The sequence below is a fragment of the Neocloeon triangulifer genome, unplaced genomic scaffold (assembly GCF_031216515.1).
Source record: "Neocloeon triangulifer isolate White Clay Creek 2 clone unplaced genomic scaffold, ASM3121651v1 ptg000005l, whole genome shotgun sequence".
Lineage (NCBI taxonomy): Eukaryota > Metazoa > Arthropoda > Insecta > Ephemeroptera > Baetidae > Neocloeon > Neocloeon triangulifer.
The window spans coordinates 782471-804340 of record NW_026775548.1 but is presented as its reverse complement, the minus strand read 5'-3'; the positions used below and the strand labels follow the sequence as shown (position 1 = coordinate 804340).

At 32.0% G+C, this 21870-nt stretch overlaps 1 protein-coding gene across 1 annotated transcript in view; it reads left to right on the top strand.

Moving 5' to 3' along the window:
* LOC132193818 (uncharacterized) overlaps positions 1-21870 on the top strand; it is a 114919-nt gene that overhangs the window by 73095 nt on the left and 19954 nt on the right. Inside the window, exon 9 of the mRNA XM_059614722.1 lies at positions 20239-20366. Coding sequence (XP_059470705.1) covers positions 20239-20366 — 128 coding nt within the window. The remainder of the gene's footprint in view (positions 1-20238; positions 20367-21870) is intronic.

The following is a 21870-nucleotide window of genomic DNA, read 5'->3' as shown; positions in this document are numbered from 1 at the left end:
ACAGGGGAAAAAATCGAACTCGCCCTCTATTAGTTAATTTTGTGATTCGCGACGCAAAATTTATATAAAATGCCGCCGGCGACAGGCTCGCCGGCGCGCATAATTGCTAATTATTTTTGCTCTGCCGGCTGATCAGTTCGGTGGACGGAAAATTTGCACTTTCAAAAAGAGTCAACCAGACATTAAAGGGGATATGGTTTATTGCAATCATCGTCAAAGCCAAAAGCATGTCGATCAATGTTACAAAATATTCTGTTCGTTAACCAACCTGAAAATAATTAAAGCTTTCAAAGAAAATAAACAAAAGAATGTGTACAAATTAAAACGTGGCAAAAAAAAATACACTATGAGTTAAATAAAAACTGATCATAATACCAAGAATTTGTTAAATATACATTTTTAAAGAGGTAAAGGTTGTTAAAATGAATGTTGACAAAATAATTAGAATATTTTCAGATTTCAAAATTTTAGAAAATTTATTTCTTGATCCGCCAGAAATTTGTAGACGTGGCAGAATAAAGCTAAGCTACTGTAGACAGTATTTCTAAAGTAAAAATTCACATTCAACACGTTGCAAGTACAAAGATGGGCAAATATATGGAATTCAACTTAATTGGTGCTTCACTTATATTCAGACGAATATAACATTCGGAACGCAATTGTTGATATAAATCCGATAATATAAGCTTGAACTATCGCAATCAGTGAGACTGATCTAGGGAATCAAAAAGGGCGCTTGGGGTTAAATATTTTTTGACAAAAATAATTTTTTTACCCATTTTCAGGGTAAGCATTTTTTCAGATTTCAAAATTTTAGAAAATTTATTTCTTGATCAGCCAGCGATTTGTAGACTTGGCAGAATAAAGCTAAGCTACTGTAGAAAGTATTTCTAAAGTAAAAATTCACATTTAACTCGTTGCAAGCACAAAGATGGGTAAATATATGAAATTCAACTTAATTGGTGCTTCACTTATATTCAGACGAATATAACATTCAGAACGCAATTGTTGATATAAAACCAATAATATAAGCTTGAATTGTCGCAATCAGTGAGACTGATCTAGGGAATCACAATGGTTACAAGTGGTTAAATATTATTTGAAAAAAATTAATTTTTTACCAATTTTCAGGGTAAGAATATTTTCAGATTTCAAAATTTTAGAAAATTTATTTATTGATCAGCCAGCGATTTGTAGACTTGGCAGAATAAAGCTAAGCTACTGTAGACAGTATTTCTAAAGTAAAAATTCACATTCAACACGTTGCAAGTACAAAGATGGGCAAATATATGAAATTCAACTTAATTGGTGCTTCACTTATATTCAGACGAATATAACATTCGGAACGCAATTGTTGATATAAAACCGATAATATAAGCTTGAATTATCGCAATCAGTGAGACTAATCTAGGGAATCGCAAAGGGCGCTTCTGGTTAAATTTTTTTTTGAAAAAAATAAATTTTTTACCAATTTTCAGGGTAAGAATATTTTCAGATTTCAAAATTTTAGAAAATTTATTTCTTGATCAGCCAGCGATTTGTAGACTTGGCAGAATAAAGCTGAGCTACTGTAGAAAGTATTTCTAAAGTAAAATTCACATTTAACACGTTGCAAGCACAAAGATGGGCAAATATATGAAATTCAACTTAATTGGTGCTTCACTTATATTCAGACGAATATAACATTCGGAACGCAATTGTTGATATAAAACCGATAATATAAGCTTGAATTATCGCAAACAGTGAGACTAATCTAGGGAATCGCAAAGGGCGCTTCTGGTTAAATATTTTTTGAAAAAAATAAATTTTTTACCAATTCTCAGGGTAAGAATATTTTCAGATTTCAAAATTTTAGAAAATTTATTTCTTGATCAGCCAGCGATTTGTAGACTTGGCAGAATAAAGCTAAGCTACTGTAGAAAGTAGTTCTAAAGTAAAAATTCACATTCAACACGTTTCAAGTACAAAGATGGGCAAATATATGAAATTCAACTTAATTGGTGCTTCACTTATATTCAGACGAATATAACATTCGGAACGCAATTGTTGATATAAATTCGATAATATAAGCTTGAGTTGTCGCAAACAGTGAGACTGATCTAGGGAATCACAAAGGGCGCTTCGGGTTAAATATTTATTGACAAAAATAAATTTTTTACCAATTTTCAGGGTAAGAATTTTTTCATATTTCAAAATTTTAAAAAATTTATTTCTTGATCAGCCAGAAATTTGTAGAAGTAACAGAATAAAGCTAAGCTACTGTAGAAAGTATTTCTAAAGTAAAAATTCACATTCAACACGTTGCAAGTACAAAGATGGGCAAATATATGAAATTCAACTTAATTGGTGCTTCACTTATATTCAGACGAATATAACATTCGGAACGCAATTGTTGATATAGAACCGATAATATAAGCTTGAATTATCGCAAACAGTGAGACTAATCTAGGGAATCGCAAAGGGCGCTTCTGGTTAAATATTTTTTGAAAAAAATAAATTTTTTACCAATTCTCAGGGTAAGAATATTTTCAGATTTCAAAATTTTAGAAAATTTATTTCTTGATCAGCCAGCGATTTGTAGACTTGGCAGAATAAAGCTAAGCTACTGTAGAAAGTATTTCTAAAGTAAAAATTCACATTCAACACGTTGCAAGTACAAAGATGGGCAAATATATGAAATTCAACTTAATTGGTGCTTCACTTATATTCAGACGAATATAACATTCGGAACGCAATTGTTGATATAAATCCGATAATATAAGCTTGAACTATCGCAATCAGTGAGACTGATCTAGGGAATCAAAAAGGGCGCTTGGGGTTAAATATTTTTTGACAAAAATAAATTTTTTTCCCATTTTCTGGGTAAGAATTTTTTCAGATTTCAAAATTTTAGAAAATTTATTTCTTGATCAGCCAGCGATTTGTAGACTTGGCAGAATAAAGCTAAGCTACTGTAGAAAGTATTTCTAAAGTAAAAATTCACATTCAACACGTTGCAAGTACAAAGATGGGCAAATATATCAGACCCAGCCACGCATGAGCAGGAGACGTGGTGGGGGAGAGCGAGTTTTGCTGGCGCTGCTGTTGCTTTCCCAGTGACGTAACTGGGGAAGGAAAACCCATGCCGCTCCCAGCTGCTCCCATCTAAATGCATTGTTTTGCACTCTTTGCCGCGTTTTCCGGTCAAATATTGTCGATTCAAGGCGGTTTTGAACATAATCTGCAGGTGTCAGACTAGTTCGGAACCTAGGGAAGCTTTGGCAACGAAGAAAAAGCATCTCAAATCAGCTGGAAGCACGAAAAGCCACGAAAATTCGGCCAATATCTCCGTGACGGCGAAGTTGCGGCTCAAAAAAGCAGCGGAAAACTCGGATTTTTTACGTTTTGTGAGTCGATATGTGCTTCAGTGCCGGGATGTCAACAAATTAAGTCGTTTCTGATCATATTTGTGCATGTCCGATTGTTTTTTGTGAGAGAAAAGCGGAAACGAGTTTAGCAACCGGACAAGTTGTCCCACGGAATTAACCAATCTCTCGCTCTGATTCAATGTTTTAGAATTTTGGCGATTGAAAAGTTTATATTTTTAGAATAATTAAAGCATGAGGAAAATCGCTGTGTTATTTATTTTTTAATCCGAGCAGCCGTTGTCTCGCTATGAGCATAATTACGCGGCGGCCACTGCTTTGTTGCTTCGCTCGGCTCTCTCTCGCTCGAGTCGCCCGACTGCTGCACTCGCGGGTGGAGAGCGGCGCGCTCGATTAATTAGACGTTTGCGCGAATTTTTTATTTTATTAGTAAGCGTTGAGATAAATCGTTCAAATTTTCAGCATTGGTAGCAAACTAACTGAATTAATTTTTTATTTTTTATTCTTAAAAAAATATTTATCTGGAGCAAAGTTATTAATGTTTCCGCGAGAATTTTGTTCTTTTAATTTTTAAATTAGACAAAAAAATTTAAAAGTACAAACCCTAACAGAAAATTGTAGCTAATTAAATTCTCTACAATTTACTTTGCATTCGTTTTGTTGTCAAAATTTTTTTCATTTACCAACGGGATGACCAAAGTCAAAACATTACTTTTTCTCATTGAAATAAATTTTTTAGATTTTTTCTGAGATAGCCAATCGATTGGAAATTTAATTTTGATTTAAGAACTAAAATTTCATCACAATATGTTGAGCCGTTTAGAAATAAGAGCGTCTGAACTAAAACCTGCTAATCAGCCTCGACGGCAGTTTTAGGGAGCATCAGTTAGTACTTTGTGATTTCTAAACGGCTCGACATATTGTGATGAAATTTTAGTTCTTAAATCAAAATTAAATTTCCAATCGATTGGCTATCTCAGAAAAAATCTAAAAAATTTATTTCAATGAGAAAAAGTAATGTTTTGACTTTGGTCATCCCGTTGGTAAATGAAAAAAATTTTGACAACAAAACGAATGCAAAGTAAATTGTAGAGAATTTAATTAGCTACAATTTTCTGTTAGGGTTTGTACTTTTAAATTTTTTTGTCTAATTTAAAAATTAAAAGAACAAAATTCTCGCGGAAACATTAATAACTTTGCTCCAGATAAATATTTTTTTAAGAATAAAAAATAAAAAATTAATTCAGTTAGTTTGCTACCAATGCTGAAAATTTGAACGATTTATCTCAACGCTTACTAATAAAATAAAAAATTCGCGCAAACGTCTAATTAATCGAGCGCGCCGCTCTCCACCCGCGAGTGCAGCAGTCGGGCGACTCGAGCGAGAGAGAGCCGAGCGAAGCAACAAAGCAGTGGCCGCCGCGTAATTATGCTCATAGCGAGACAACGGCTGCTCGGATTAAAAAATAAATAACACAGCGATTTTCCTCATGCTTTAATTATTCTAAAAATATAAACTTTTCAATCGCCAAAATTCTAAAACATTGAATCAGAGCGAGATATTGGTTAATTCCGTGGGACAACTTGTCCGGTTGCTAAACTCGTTTCCGCTTTTCTCTCACAAAAAACAATCGGACATGCACAAATATGATCAGAAACGACTTAATTTGTTGACATACCGGCACTGAAGCACATATCGACTCACAAAACGTAAAAAATCCGAGTTTTCCGCTGCTTTTTTGAGCCGCAACTTCGCCGTCACGGAGATATTGGCCGAATTTTCGTGGCTTTTCGTGCTTCCAGCTGATTTGAGATGCTTTTTCTTCGTTGCCAAAGCTTCCCTAGGTTCCGAACTAGTCTGACACCTGCAGATTATGTTCAAAACCGCCTTGAATCGACAATATTTGACCGGAAAACGCGGCAAAGAGTGCAAAACAATGCATTTAGATGGGAGCAGCTGGGAGCGGCATGGGTTTTCCTTCCCCAGTTACGTCACTCGTGAAGCTTCGCGGCAGTGCCGCGCAAAGTCGCTCTGCGCGCCTACCACGAGGCCTTTGTGGCTGGGGCTGAAATATATGAAATTCAACTTAATTGGTGCTTCACTTATATTCAGACGAATATAACATTCGGAACGCAATTGTTGTTATAAAACCGATAATATAAGCTTGAATTATCGCAATCAGTGAGACTGATCTAGGGAATCACAAAGGGCGCTTCTGGTTAAATATTTACTGAAAAAATTAATTTTTTACAAATTTTCAGGGTAAGAATATTTTCAGATTTCAAAATTTTAGAAAATTTATTTCTTGATCAGCCAGCGATTTGTAGACTTGGCAGAATAAAGCTAAGCTACTGTAGAAAGTATTTCTAAAGTAAAAATTCACATTCAACACGTTGCAAGTACAAAGATGGGCAAATATATGAAATTCAACTTAATTGGTGCTTCACTTATATTCAGACGAATATAACATTCGGAACGCAATTGTTGATAAAGAACCGATAATATAAGCTTGAATTATCGCAAACAGTGAGACTAATCTAGGGAATCGCAAAGGGCGCTTCTGGTTAAATATTTTTTGAAAAAAATAAATTTTTTACCAATTCTCAGGGTAAGAATATTTTCAGATTTCAAAATTTTAGAAAATTTATTTCTTGATCAGCCAGCGATTTGTAGACTTGGCAAAATAAAGCTAAGCTACTGTAGAAAGTATTTCTAAAGTAAAAATTCACATTCAACACGTTGCAAGTACAAAGATGGGCAAATATATGAAATTCAACTTAATTGGTGCTTCACTTATATTCAGACGAATATAACATTCGGAACGCAATTGTTGATATAGAACCGATAATATAAGCTTGAATTATCGCAAACAGTGAGACTAATCTAGGGAATCGCAAAGGGCGCTTCTGGTTAAATATTTTTTGAAAAAAATAAATTTTTTACCAATTCTCAGGGTAAGAATATTTTCAGATTTCAAAATTTTAGAAAATTTATTTCTTGATCAGCCAGCGATTTGTAGACTTAAATTCACATTCAACACGTTGCAAGTACAAAGATGGGCAAATATATGGAATTCAACTTAATTAGTGCCTCACTTATATTCAGACGAATATAACATTCGGAACGCAATTGTTGATATAAAACCGATAATATAAGCTTGAATTATCGCAAACAGTGAGACTAATCTAGGGAATCGCAAAGGGCGCTTCTGGTTAAATATTTTTTGAAAAAAATAAATTTTTTACCAATTCTCAGGGTAAGAATATTTTCAGATTTCAAAATTTTAGAAAATTTATTTCTTGATCAGCCAGCGATTTGTAGACTTGGCAGAATAAAGCTAAGCTACTGTAGAAAGTATTTCTAAAGTAAAAATTCACATTCAACACGTTGCAAGTACAAAGATGGGCAAATATATGGAATTCAACTTAATAAGTGCCTCACTTATATTCAGACGAATATAACATTCGGAACGCAATTGTTGATATAAAACCGATAATATAAGCTTGAATTATTGCAAACAGTGAGACTAATCTAGGGAATCGCAAAGGGCGCTTCTGGTTAAATATTTTTTGAAAAAAATAAATTTTTTACCAATTCTCAGGGTAAGAATATTTTCAGATTTCAAAATTTTAGAAAATTTATTTCTTGATCAGCCAGCGATTTGTAGACTTGGCAGAATAAAGCTAAGCTACTGTAGAAAGTATTTCTAAAGTAAAAATTCACATTTAACTCGTTGCAAGCACAAAGATGGGTAAATATATGAAATTCAACTTAATTGGTGCTTCACTTATATTCAGACGAATATAACATTCAGAACGCAATTGTTGATATAAAACCAATAATATAAGCTTGAATTGTCGCAATCAGTGAGACTGATCTAGGGAATGATAAAGGTTACAAGTGGTTAAATATTATTTGAAAAAAATTAGGTTTTTACCAATTTTCAGGGTAAGAATATTTTCAGATTTCAAAATTTTAGAAAAATTATTTCTTGATAAGCCAGCAATTTGTAGACGTGGCAGAATAAAGCTAAGCTACTGTAGAAAGTGTTTCTAAAGTTAAAATACACATTCAACACGTTTCAAGTACAAAGATGGGCAAATATATGAAATTCAACTTAATTGGTGCCTCACTTATAATTAGACGAATATAACATTCGGAACGCAATTGTTGATATAAAACCGATAATATAAGCTTGAATTATCGCAATCATTGAGACTGATTTAGGGAATTGAGAAGGGCGCTTCTGGTTCATATTTATTGAAATAAAAATAATTTTTTTACCAATTTTCAGGGTAAGAATTTTTTCAGATTTCAAAATTTTAGAAAATTTATTTCTTGATCAGCCAGCGATTTGTAGACTTGGCAGAATAAAGCTAAGCTACTGTAGAAAGTATTTCTAAAGTAAAAATTCACATTCAACACGTTGCAAGTACAAAGATGGGCAAATATATGGAATTCAACTTAACTGGTGCTTCACTTATATTCAGACGAATATAACATTCGGAACGCAATTGTTGATATAAATCCGATAATATAAGCTTGAACTATCGCAATCAGTGAGTTTGATCTAGGGAATCAAAAAGGGCGCTTGGGGTTAAATATTTTTTGACAAAAATAATTTTTTTACCCATTTTCTGGGTAAGAATTTTTTCAGATTTCAAAATTTTAGAAATTTTATTTCTTGATCAGCCAGCGATTTGTAGACTTGGCAGAATAAAGCTAAGCTACTGTAGAAAGTATCTCTAAAGTAAAAATTCACATTTAACACGTTGCAAGCACAAAGATGGGCAAATATATGAAATTCAACTTAATTGGTGCTTCACTTATATTCAGACGAATATAACATTCGGAACGCAATTGTTGATATAAAACCGATAATATAAGCTTGAATTATTGCAAACAGTGAGACTAATCTAGGGAATCGCAAAGGGCGCTTCTGGTTAAATATTTTTTGAAAAAAATAAATTTTTTACCAATTCTCAGGGTAAGAATATTTTCAGATTTCAAAATTTTAGAAAATTTATTTCTTGATCAGCCAGCGATTTGTAGACTTGGCAGAATAAAGCTAAGCTACTGTAGAAAGTTTTTCTAAAGTAAAAATTCACATTCAACACGTTGCAAGTACAAAGATGGGCAAATATAGGGAATTCAACTTAATAAGTGCCTCACTTATATTCAGACGAATATAACATTCGGAACGCAATTGTTGATATAAAACCGATAATATAAGCTTGAATTATTGCAAACAGTGAGACTAATCTAGGGAATCGCAAAGGGCGCTTCTGGTTAAATATTTTTTGAAAAAAATAAATTTTTTACCAATTCTCAGGGTAAGAATATTTTCAGATTTCAAAATTTTAGAAAATTTATTTCTTGATCAGCCAGCGATTTGTAGACTTGGCAAAATAAAGCTAAGCTACTGTAGAAAGTATTTCTAAAGTAAAAATTCACATTCAACACGTTGCAAGTACAAAGATGGGCAAATATATGAAATTCAACTTAATTGGTGCTTCACTTATATTCAGACGAATATAACATTCGGAACGCAATTGTTGATATAGAACCGATAATATAAGCTTGAATTATCGCAAACAGTGAGACTAATCTAGGGAATCGCAAAGGGCGCTTCTGGTTAAATATTTTTTGAAAAAAATAAATTTTTTACCAATTCTCAGGGTAAGAATATTTTCAGATTTCAAAATTTTAGAAAATTTATTTCTTGATCAGCCAGCGATTTGTAGACTTAAATTCACATTCAACACGTTGCAAGTACAAAGATGGGCAAATATATGGAATTCAACTTAATTAGTGCCTCACTTATATTCAGACGAATATAACATTCGGAACGCAATTGTTGATATAAAACCGATAATATAAGCTTGAATTATCGCAAACAGTGAGACTAATCTAGGGAATCGCAAAGGGCGCTTCTGGTTAAATATTTTTTGAAAAAAATAAATTTTTTACCAATTCTCAGGGTAAGAATATTTTCAGATTTCAAAATTTTAGAAAATTTATTTCTTGATCAGCCAGCGATTTGTAGACTTGGCAGAATAAAGCTAAGCTACTGTAGAAAGTATTTCTAAAGTAAAAATTCACATTTAACTCGTTGCAAGCACAAAGATGGGTAAATATATGAAATTCAACTTAATTGGTGCTTCACTTATATTCAGACGAATATAACATTCAGAACGCAATTGTTGATATAAAACCAATAATATAAGCTTGAATTGTCGCAATCAGTGAGACTGATCTAGGGAATGATAAAGGTTACAAGTGGTTAAATATTATTTGAAAAAAATTAGGTTTTTACCAATTTTCAGGGTAAGAATATTTTCAGATTTCAAAATTTTAGAAAAATTATTTCTTGATAAGCCAGCAATTTGTAGACGTGGCAGAATAAAGCTAAGCTACTGTAGAAAGTGTTTCTAAAGTTAAAATACACATTCAACACGTTTCAAGTACAAAGATGGGCAAATATATGAAATTCAACTTAATTGGTGCCTCACTTATAATTAGACGAATATAACATTCGGAACGCAATTGTTGATATAAAACCGATAATATAAGCTTGAATTATCGCAATCATTGAGACTGATTTAGGGAATTGAGAAGGGCGCTTCTGGTTCATATTTATTGAAATAAAAATAATTTTTTTACCAATTTTCAGGGTAAGAATTTTTTCAGATTTCAAAATTTTAGAAAATTTATTTCTTGATCAGCCAGCGATTTGTAGACTTGGCAGAATAAAGCTAAGCTACTGTAGAAAGTATTTCTAAAGTAAAAATTCACATTCAACACGTTGCAAGTACAAAGATGGGCAAATATATGGAATTCAACTTAACTGGTGCTTCACTTATATTCAGACGAATATAACATTCGGAACGCAATTGTTGATATAAATCCGATAATATAAGCTTGAACTATCGCAATCAGTGAGTTTGATCTAGGGAATCAAAAAGGGCGCTTGGGGTTAAATATTTTTTGACAAAAATAATTTTTTTACCCATTTTCTGGGTAAGAATTTTTTCAGATTTCAAAATTTTAGAAATTTTATTTCTTGATCAGCCAGCGATTTGTAGACTTGGCAGAATAAAGCTAAGCTACTGTAGAAAGTATCTCTAAAGTAAAAATTCACATTTAACACGTTGCAAGCACAAAGATGGGCAAATATATGAAATTCAACTTAATTGGTGCCTCACTTATAATTAGACGAATATAACATTCGGAACGCAATTGTTGATATAAAACCGATAATATAAGCTTGAATTATCGCAATCAGTGAGACTAATCTAGGGAATCGCAAAGGGCGCTTCTGGTTAAATTTTTTTTTGAAAAAAATAAATTTTTTACCAATTCTCAGGGTAAGAATATTTTCAGATTTCAAATTTTAGAAAATTTATTTCTTGATCAGCCAGCGATTTGTTGACTTGGCAAAATAAAGCTAAGCTACTGTAGAAAGTATTTCTAAAGTAAAAATTCACATTCAACACGTTGCAAGTACAAAGATGGGCAAATATATGAAATTCAACTTAATTGGTGCTTCACTTATATTCAGACGAATATAACATTCGGAACGCAATTGTTGATATAAATCCGATAATATAAGCTTGAACTATCGCAATCAGTGAGACTGATCTAGGGAATCAAAAAGGGCGCTTGGGGTTAAATATTTTTTGACAAAAATAAATTTTTTACCCATTTTCTGGGTAAGAATTTTTTCAGATTTCAAAATTTTAGAAAATTTATTTCTTGATCAGCCAGCGATTTGTAGACTTGGCAGAATAAAGCTAAGCTACTGTAGAAAGTATTTCTAAAGTTAAAATTCACATTCAACACGTATCAAGTACAAAAATGGGCAAATATATGAAATTCAACTTAATTGGTGCCTCACTTATATTCAGACGAATATAACATTCGGAACGCAATTGTTGATATAAATCCGATAATATAAGCTTGAACTATCGCAATCAGTGAGACTGATCTAGGGAATCCCAAAGGGCGCTTGGGGTTAAATATTTTTTGACAAAAATAAATTTTTTACCCATTTTCAGGGTAAGAATATTTTCAGATTTCAAAATTTTAGAAAATTTATTTCTTGATCAGCCAGCGATTTGTAGACTTGGCAGAATAAAGCTAAGCTACTGTAGAAAGTATTTCTAAAGTAAAAATTCACATTCAACACGTTGCAAGTACAAAGATGGGCAAATATATGGAATTCAACTTAACTGGTGCTTCACTTATATTCAGACGAATATAACATTCGGAACGCAATTGTTGATATAAAACCGATAATATAAGCTTGAATTATCGCAATCATTGAGACTGATTTAGGGAATTGAGAAGGGCGCTTCTGGTTCATATTTATTGAAATAAAAATAATTTTTTTACCAATTTTCAGGGTAAGAATTTTTTCAGATTTCAAAATTTTAGAAAATTTATTTCTTGATCAGCCAGCGATTTGTAGACTTGGCAGAATAAAGCTAAGCTACTGTAGAAAGTATTTCTAAAGTAAAAATTCACATTCAACACGTTGCAAGTACAAAGATGGGCAAATATATGGAATTCAACTTAACTGGTGCTTCACTTATATTCAGACGAATATAACATTCGGAACGCAATTGTTGATATAAATCCGATAATATAAGCTTGAACTATCGCAATCAGTGAGTTTGATCTAGGGAATCAAAAAGGGCGCTTGGGGTTAAATATTTTTTGACAAAAATAATTTTTTTACCAATTCTCAGGGTAAGAATATTTTCAGATTTCAAAATTTTAGAAAATTTATTTCTTGATCAGCCAGCGATTTGTAGACTTGGCAGAATAAAGCTAAGCTACTGTAGAAAGTATTTCTAAAGTAAAAATTCACATTCAACACGTTGCAAGTACAAAGATGGGCAAATATATGGAATTCAACTTAATAAGTGCCTCAATTATATTCAGACGAATATAACATTCGGAACGCAATTGTTGATATAAAACCGATAATATAAGCTTGAATTATCGCAAACAGTGAGACTAATCTAGAGAATCGCAAAGGGCGCTTCAGTTTAAATATTTTTTAAAAAAAATAAATTTTTTACCAATTCTCAAGGTAAGAATATTTTCAGATTTCAAATTTTAGAAAATTTATTTCTTGATCAGCCAGCGATTTGTAGACTTGGCAGAATAAAGCTAAGCTACTGTAGAAAGTATTTCTAAAGTAAAAATTCACATTCAACACGTTGCAAGTACAAAGATGGGCAAATATATGGAATTCAACTTAATTAGTGCCTCACTTATATTCAGACGAATATAACATTCGGAACGCAATTGTTGATATAAAACCGATAATATAAGCTTGAATTATCGCAAACAGTGAGACTAATCTAGGGAATCGCAAAGGGCGCTTCTGGTTAAATATTTTTTGAAAAAAATAAATTTTTTACCAATTCTCAGGGTAAGAATATTTTCAGATTTCAAAATTTTAGAAAATTTATTTCTTGATCAGCCAGCGATTTGTAGACTTGGCAGAATAAAGCTAAGCTACTGTAGAAAGTATTTCTAAAGTAAAAAATTCACATTCAACACGTTGCAAGTACAAAGATGGGCAAATATATGGAATTCAACTTAATTAGTGCCTCACTTATATTCAGACGAATATAACATTCGGAACGCAATTGTTGATATAAAACCGATAATATAAGCTTTAATTATCGCAATCAGTGAGACTAATCTAGGGAATCGCAAAGGGCGCTTCTGGTTAAATATTTTTTGAAAAAAATAAATTTTTTACCAATTTTCAGGGTAAGAATATTTTCAGATTTCAAAATTTTAGAAAATTTATTTCTTGATCAGCCAGCGATTTGTAGACTTGGCAAAATAAAGCTAAGCTACTGTAGAAAGTATTTCTAAAGTAAAAATTCACATTCAACACGTTGCAAGTACAAAGATGGGCAAATATAGGGAATTCAACTTAATAAGTGCCTCACTTATATTCAGACGAATATAACATTCGGAACGCAATTGTTGATATAAAACCGATAATATAAGCTTGAATTATCGCAAACAGTGAGACTAATCTAGAGAATCGCAAAGGGCGCTTCTGGTTAAATATTTTTAAAAAAAAATAAATTTTTTACCAATTCTCAAGGTAAGAATATTTTCAGATTTCAAATTTTAGAAAATTTATTTCTTGATCAGCCAGCGATTTGTAGACTTGGCAATATAAAGCTAAGCTACTGTAGAAAGTATTTCTAAAGTAAAAATTCACATTCAACACGTTGCAAGTACAAAGATGGGCAAATATATGGAATTCAACTTAATTAGTGCCTCACTTATATTCAGACGAATATAACATTCGGAACGCAATTGTTGATATAAAATCGATAATATAAGCTTGAATTATCGCAAACAGTGAGACTAATCTAGGGAATCGCAAAGGGCGCTTCTGGTTAAATATTTTTTGAAAAAAATAAATTTTTTACCAATTCTCAGGGTAAGAATATTTTCAGATTTCAAATTTTAGAAAATTTATTTCTTGATCAGCCAGCGATTTGTAGACTTGGCAAAATAAAGCTAAGCTACTGTAGAAAGTATTTCTAAAGTAAAAATTGCATTTAACACGTTGCAAGCACAAAGATGGGCAAATATATGAAATTCAACTTAATTGGTGCTTCACTTATATTCAGACGAAATAACATTCGGAACGCAATTGTTGATATAAAACCGATAATATAAGCTTGAATTATCGCAATTAGTGAGACTAATCTAGGGAATCGCAAAGGGCGCTTCTGGTTAAATATTTTTTTCAAAAAAATAAATTTTTTACCAATTTTCAGGGTAAGAATATTTTCAGATTTCAAAATTTTAGAAAATTTATTTCTTGATCAGCCAGCGATTTGTAGACTTGGCAGAATAAAGCTAAGCTACTGTAGAAAGTATTTCTAAAGTAAAAATTCACATTCAACACGTTGCAAGTACAAAGATGGGCAAATATATGGAATTCAACTTAATTAGTGCCTCACTTATATTCAGACGAATATAACATTCGGAACGCAATTGTTGATATAAAACCAATAATATAAGCTTGAATTGTCGCAATCAGTGAGACTGATCTAAGGAATCAAAAAGGTTTTAAGTGGTTAAATATAATTTGAAAAAAATTAATTTTTTACCAATTTTCAGGGTAAGAATATTTTCAGATTTCAAAATTTTAGAAAATTTATTTCTTGATCAGCCAGCGATTTGTAGACTTGGCAAAATAAAGCTAAGCTACTGTAGAAAGTATTTCTAAAGTAAAAATTCACATTCAACACGTTGCAAGTACAAAGATGGGCAAATATATGGAATTCAACTTAATTAGTGCCTCACTTATATTCAGACGAATATAACATTCGGAACGCAATTGTTGATATAAAACCGATAATATAAGCTTGAATTATCGCAATCAGTGAGACTAATCTAGGGAATCGCAAAGGGCGCTTCTGGTTAAATATTTTTTGAAAAAAATAAATTTTTTACCAATTCTCAGGGTAAGAATATTTTCAGATTTCAAAATTTTAGAAAATTTATTTCTTGATCAGCCAGCGATTTGTAGACTTGGCAGAATAAAGCTAAGCTACTGTAGAAAGTATTTCTAAAGTAAAAATTCACATTCAACACGTTGCAAGTACAAAGATGGGCAAATATATGGAATTCAACTTAATTAGTGCCTCACTTATATTCAGACGAATATAACATTCGGAACGCAATTGTTGATATAAAACCGATAATATAAGCTTGAATTATCGCAATCAGTGAGACTGATCTAGGGAATCAAAAAGGGCGCTTGGGGTTAAATATTTTTTGAAAAAAATAAATTTTTTACCCATTTTCAGGGTAAGAATTTTTTCAGATTTCAAAATTTTAGAAAATTTATTTCTTGATCAGCCAGCGATTTGTAGACTTGGCAGAATAAAGCTAAGCTACTGTAGAAAGTATTTCCAAAGTAAAAATTCACATTCAACACGTTGCAAGTACAAAGATGGGCAAATATATGGAATTCAACTTAATTAGTGCCTCACTTATATTCAGACGAATATAACATTCGGAACGCAATTGTTTAAATGAGACCGATAATATAAGCTTGAATTATCGCAAACAGTGAGACTAATCTAGGGAATCGCAAAGGGCGCTTCTGGTTAAATATTTTTTGAAAAAAATAAATTTTTTACCAATTCTCAGGGTAAGAATATTTTCAGATTTCAAATTTTAGAAAATTTATTTCTTGATCAGCCAGCGATTTGTAGACTTGGCAAAATAAAGCTAAGCTACTGTAGAAAGTATTTCTAAAGTAAAAATTGCATTTAACACGTTGCAAGCACAAAGATGGGCAAATATATGAAATTCAACTTAATTGGTGCTTCACTTATATTCAGACGAAATAACATTCGGAACGCAATTGTTGATATAAAACCGATAATATAAGCTTGAATTATCGCAATTAGTGAGACTAATCTAGGGAATCGCAAAGGGCGCTTCTGGTTAAATATTTTTTTCAAAAAAATAAATTTTTTACCAATTTTCAGGGTAAGAATATTTTCAGATTTCAAAATTTTAGAAAATTTATTTCTTGATCAGCCAGCGATTTGTAGACTTGGCAGAATAAAGCTAAGCTACTGTAGAAAGTATTTCTAAAGTAAAAATTCACATTCAACACGTTGCAAGTACAAAGATGGGCAAATATATGGAATTCAACTTAATTAGTGCCTCACTTATATTCAGACGAATATAACATTCGGAACGCAATTGTTGATATAAAACCGATAATATAAGCTTGAATTATCGCAATCAGTGAGACTAATCTAGGGAATCGCAAAGGGCGCTTCTGGTTAAATATTTTTTGAAAAAAATAAATTTTTTACCAATTCTCAGGGTAAGAATATTTTCAGATTTCAAAATTTTAGAAAATTTATTTCTTGATCAGCCAGCGATTTGTAGACTTGGCAGAATAAAGCTAAGCTACTGTAGAAAGTATTTCTAAAGTAAAAATTCACATTCAACACGTTGCAAGTACAAAGATGGGCAAATATATGGAATTCAACTTAATTAGTGCCTCACTTATATTCAGACGAATATAACATTCGGAACGCAATTGTTGATATAAAACCGATAATATAAGCTTGAATTATCGCAATCAGTGAGACTGATCTAGGGAATCAAAAAGGGCGCTTGGGGTTAAATATTTTTTGAAAAAAATAAATTTTTTACCCATTTTCAGGGTAAGAATTTTTTCAGATTTCAAAATTTTAGAAAATTTATTTCTTGATCAGCCAGCGATTTGTAGACTTGGCAGAATAAAGCTAAGCTACTGTAGAAAGTATTTCCAAAGTAAAAATTCACATTCAACACGTTGCAAGTACAAAGATGGGCAAATATATGGAATTCAACTTAATTAGTGCCTCACTTATATTCAGACGAATATAACATTCGGAACGCAATTGTTTAAATGAGACCGATAATATAAGCTTGAATTATCGCAAACAGTGAGACTAATCTAGGGAATCGCAAAGGGCGCTTCTGGTTAAATATTTTTTGAAAAAAATAAATTTTTTACCAATTCTCAGGGTAAGAATATTTTCAGATTTCAAATTTTAGAAAATTTATTTCTTGATCAGCCAGCGATTTGTAGACTTGGCAAAATAAAGCTAAGCTACTGTAGAAAGTATTTCTAAAGTAAAAATTGCATTTAACACGTTGCAAGCACAAAGATGGGCAAATATATGAAATTCAACTTAATTGGTGCTTCACTTATATTCAGACGAAATAACATTCGGAACGCAATTGTTGATATAAAACCGATAATATAAGCTTGAATTATCGCAATTAGTGAGACTAATCTAGGGAATCGCAAAGGGCGCTTCTGGTTAAATATTTTTTTCAAAAAAATAAATTTTTTACCAATTTTCAGGGTAAGAATATTTTCAGATTTCAAAATTTTAGAAAATTTATTTCTTGATCAGCCAGCGATTTGTAGACTTGGCAGAATAAAGCTAAGCTACTGTAGAAAGTATTTCTAAAGTAAAAATTCACATTCAACACGTTGCAAGTACAAAGATGGGCAAATATATGGAATTCAACTTAATTAGTGCCTCACTTATATTCAGACGAATATAACATTCGGAACGCAATTGTTGATATAAAACCGATAATATAAGCTTGAATTATCGCAAACAGTGAGACTAATCTAGGGAATCGCAAAGGGCGCTTCTGGTTAAATATTTTTTGAAAAAAATAAATTTTTTACCAATTTTCAGGGTAAGAATTTTTTCAGATTTCAAAATTTTAGAAAATTTATTTCTTGATCAGCCAGCGATTTGTAGACTTGGCAGAATAAAGCTAAGCTACTGTAGAAAGTATTTCCAAAGTAAAAATTCACATTCAACACGTTGCAAGTACAAAGATGGGCAAATATATGAAATTCAACTTAATTGGTGCTTCACTTATATTCAGACGAATATAACATTCGGAACGCAATTGTTGATATAAAATCGATAATATAAGCTTGAACTATCGCAATCAGTGAGACTGATCTAGGGAATCACAAAGGGCGCTTGGGGTTAAATATTTTTTGACAAAAATAAATTTTTTACCCATTTTCAGGGTAAGAATATTTTCAGATTTCAAAATTTTAGAAAATTTATTTCTTGATCTGCCAGCGATTTGTAGACTTGGCAAAATAAAGCTAAGCTACTGTAGAAAGTATTTCTAAAGTAAAAATTCACATTCAACACGTTGCAAGTACAAAGATGGGCAAATATATGGAATTCAACTTAATTAGTGCCTCACTTATATTCAGACGAATATAACATTCGGAACGCAATTGTTGATATAAAATCGATAATATAAGCTTGAACTATCGCAATCAGTGAGACTGATCTAGGGAATCACAAAGGGCGCTTGGGGTTAAATATTTTTTGACAAAAATAAATTTTTTACCCATTTTCAGGGTAAGAATATTTTCAGATTTCAAAATTTTAGAAAATTTATTTCTTGATCTGCCAGCGATTTGTAGACTTGGCAAAATAAAGCTAAGCTACTGTAGAAAGTATTTCTAAAGTAAAAATTCACATTCAACACGTTGCAAGTACAAAGATGGGCAAATATATGGAATTCAACTTAATTAGTGCCTCACTTATATTCAGACGAATATAACATTCGGAACGCAATTTTTGATATAAAACCGATAATATAAGCTTGAATTGTCGCAATTAGTGAGACTGATCTAGGGAATCACAAAGGTCACAAGTGGTTATATATTTACTGAAAAAATTAATTTTTTACAAATTTTCAAGGTAAGATTTAATTTCTTATTAATATTTTTAAATTAACTGATTATGGATAGGGAAATATGTAGATCTGTTATAAGCTCTTAAAAAAGGCATCATTCCAGTTTCAAAACTATCTTCATTAATTAGTTTTATCAGAACATGAAGTCAAATAGCCTTTTTGTAAAATATAAATTCTATAATATTTCTTTTAGCCCTAAAATTGATACTTTTTTTTTAAATATACATACTTTAAAAAAAAAATTTTACTAGAAATCCATCGCATTCTTGAAGATTAAATATTACAAAATTTGTGGAATTTTTGTTTGCTATTGTCACGCAATCAGCATGAAAATAAAATACTTATTCAGTTTCTGTAAAAAGTATGAAATCTGAAAATAACGTCAAACTAAAAATATCAAAACTGAATTTCCTTTTATTTGTGAAAGTAGGAGAAGAAAGTCGATTATATTTTTAATTAGCACGAAAAATTAAAAAAGGTCCGCGTAGACGATTTTCGTGACAAATTGAAAAAAAGGTAAAAGGCCTTTTTAATTAATTTTGAATTTCCACCGTTTCAAGGGCGAAAATGAAATTGAAACGCGTCGGTCGCTTCTGGGTAAACCACACACGACGCGAAATCGACCCTCGCTTAACCGAGGCGAAAACTGCTTTTCCGCGAACATTTATTTAAAATGCTAATTAAAGCTGGGGCGAAAATAAATTAGCCGAGGAGAGGCGACTCTCGTTATATTTTTGACACACGCCTTGCGATTTTTTTCGCCACGCCAGACGCAGCCTCGCGTTGTCGCTCAAAATTAGGCTCGGGCACGGGTGCGGGAAAAAAACGGCTCGAGTTGCGCCGGGTCACTTTCATAACTTTTTCACTTTGAGAAATTTGCTTCCCGTCATAAATTAAACGCGGGCATGAATTTGACAGACGAGCCTTTTGATGTCAAAAACCAAAATGGCCGCGTGCTGCAGCCTTCCCGAAATATCACTTTGACCTCAAAATTTTTCAGTTTGGAGCGTAAAAAATCAATAAGCTAGTGTTTTGGTTTTTGAATGAATTCTGGCAATTTGCGTGCTGTGAAATGCTGAAATTTTAAAAATTGTAGTGTAAAAAAACTTCAATTTTCCATTTCTTTTGGATGACTTTTTACAAGTTTTCTTGCAGGATTTTTTTAATTTTTCTAGCGTTACTAGCGATTTTAAGGCAAAATTTTGAAAATAAATTTTCTGAATTCTATTTTATTTCTAAATTTAATTACTTTTTTTATGATTGTTTCATTTTTTTTTGCAATTTAAATTCAGAATGCTTCAAAAATTAAATAGTGATGGAGTTTAATGGAAATAAACTCGAAATTATTGCACAAATTATTAAATTAAATAACAAAATGGATAATATTTTTAATTTAAAATACTAATTGTTGTTTATTTTTTCCAATTTTTTAAATTTACATATCGTTAACAATCATTAAATTGGAAACGTGGACGAAAAGGCACCACCACTAGAATGACTTTTGATAAAACCCGAAGTTTGTAAATTGTGCTAATTTATTGTTGCTCTTGTGTGTTGCAGGTCTGAAAATGCGCGGCATTGACCACGAGGTGGGCCGTGACTTGATGAGGGCGGTTGTTTACGTCCGGCCCGAGGAGGTGCAGCAGAGACTTGCTTTGAACTTCCCTCTTGTGAGGAGGAAAAGAGAGGTAAATCCAATTTTTTCCTATTTCAATATTTATTTCGAGAGGCGATTTTCCTTATGAAACAAAAAAAGGAAAAAGATTTTCTGTTCAAATGTAGTGCGAAAGGCAATTTGATTAGGGGTCGCGCGTGCGTCTCGCTCTCGGGGTCGTGTCCGAGGCGGCTAATGGAGAAGGAATGACAAAGGCATCCGTGCCGGCGTGAAATTAATTTCGCACGTAGCGCGCCGACCGACCATTAATCCTGCAGGCGGACACACAACGTTAAGTGTGCATTTTGCCGAGTGTGTGACTTTCTCATAATGCAAGAAGGGCCGAGTCACACCTTCCTTCCCTCCGCCCGTGATAAATTGCAGCACGTCCGCAATTATTGGACACCCTAGCATGTTGTTTTATCGCCATTTTTTTCTGCTTTTCTCGCGCCACCAGCCGAGCTTGACACAAGGAAATTGTGTTTTCAATTTAATGAGCAGAGAGATGTTGCACAAGCTCTCTATCAATGTTATTACGCTCAAGATTGTAAGGAAAATTGAACAAGGACATTTACAGATTCAACTTGTTTCTGGTTTAAACTACTTTTTTTTTTTAAACGCGAAACTTTAATTTATTACTAGTTATTTCCAATTTAAAACTTCTTTGGCTGTTTTGAGTCCATTTTTCTCTTCAGTGCACATGCAAATGGAAAATTGGCGCTTCCACTTTGGGTTCTAATTAAGATAATTGCTCATAAATGGAGATTAATTTTCATTTTATTCGCTCCAAAATGAAATTTCTGCCAACGGATCTTTGCGATTGAAATCATGCTGACTCAAAATATGTTGGATTAAAACTAGTTTTTTGACCTTTTTTATATTTCAGAACTATTTTGTGACTTTTATGTTCTCTCATACAAAGTTTTGATGCAGAATTATCACAAATTTCATTAGAAAATTTCAAGCATTTTATGATTTTTATGAGAAAAAACTTTATTAACATCAATTTTTTTAATAAAAATAAATAAATTTCCTTAATATTATGTTAATTCGGTAAACTTTGCTTAAATTGTGTAGCTCAAATGCAACCTCACTGCTAGTTTATTTATGAGAACTAATGAAGGCTTTTTTTTTATTGAATTATTTTTTACTTCTATATAGAAATATGTATTGAGCGTAATCAAGAATTTTTCCTGCTTTGTATGAAATATGTGAAATATCAGTAAAAAATCTCAATTTATAATTATATAGAATATAAAAATATTTTTACTTCCAAACTTCCTACATATATATTTTATCAATGAAAACTTTAATTTACCCTTTACCCCAGGAATATAATGCATGCATATTTTAAATTTAAAACATTGGCAGCAACACAACCTGCCGAGCTTTAATGGCAAAACATCAACCATGATTAATCGTGCGAATGAATACAAAACGCTAATAATTGAAACTGGCTTGTTTTCGAATTGGCGGCGTCGACGCGGCATTCAAAACGGTCGAGCATCACAAATTAATTGCCGGTCCGTGATTGAGGA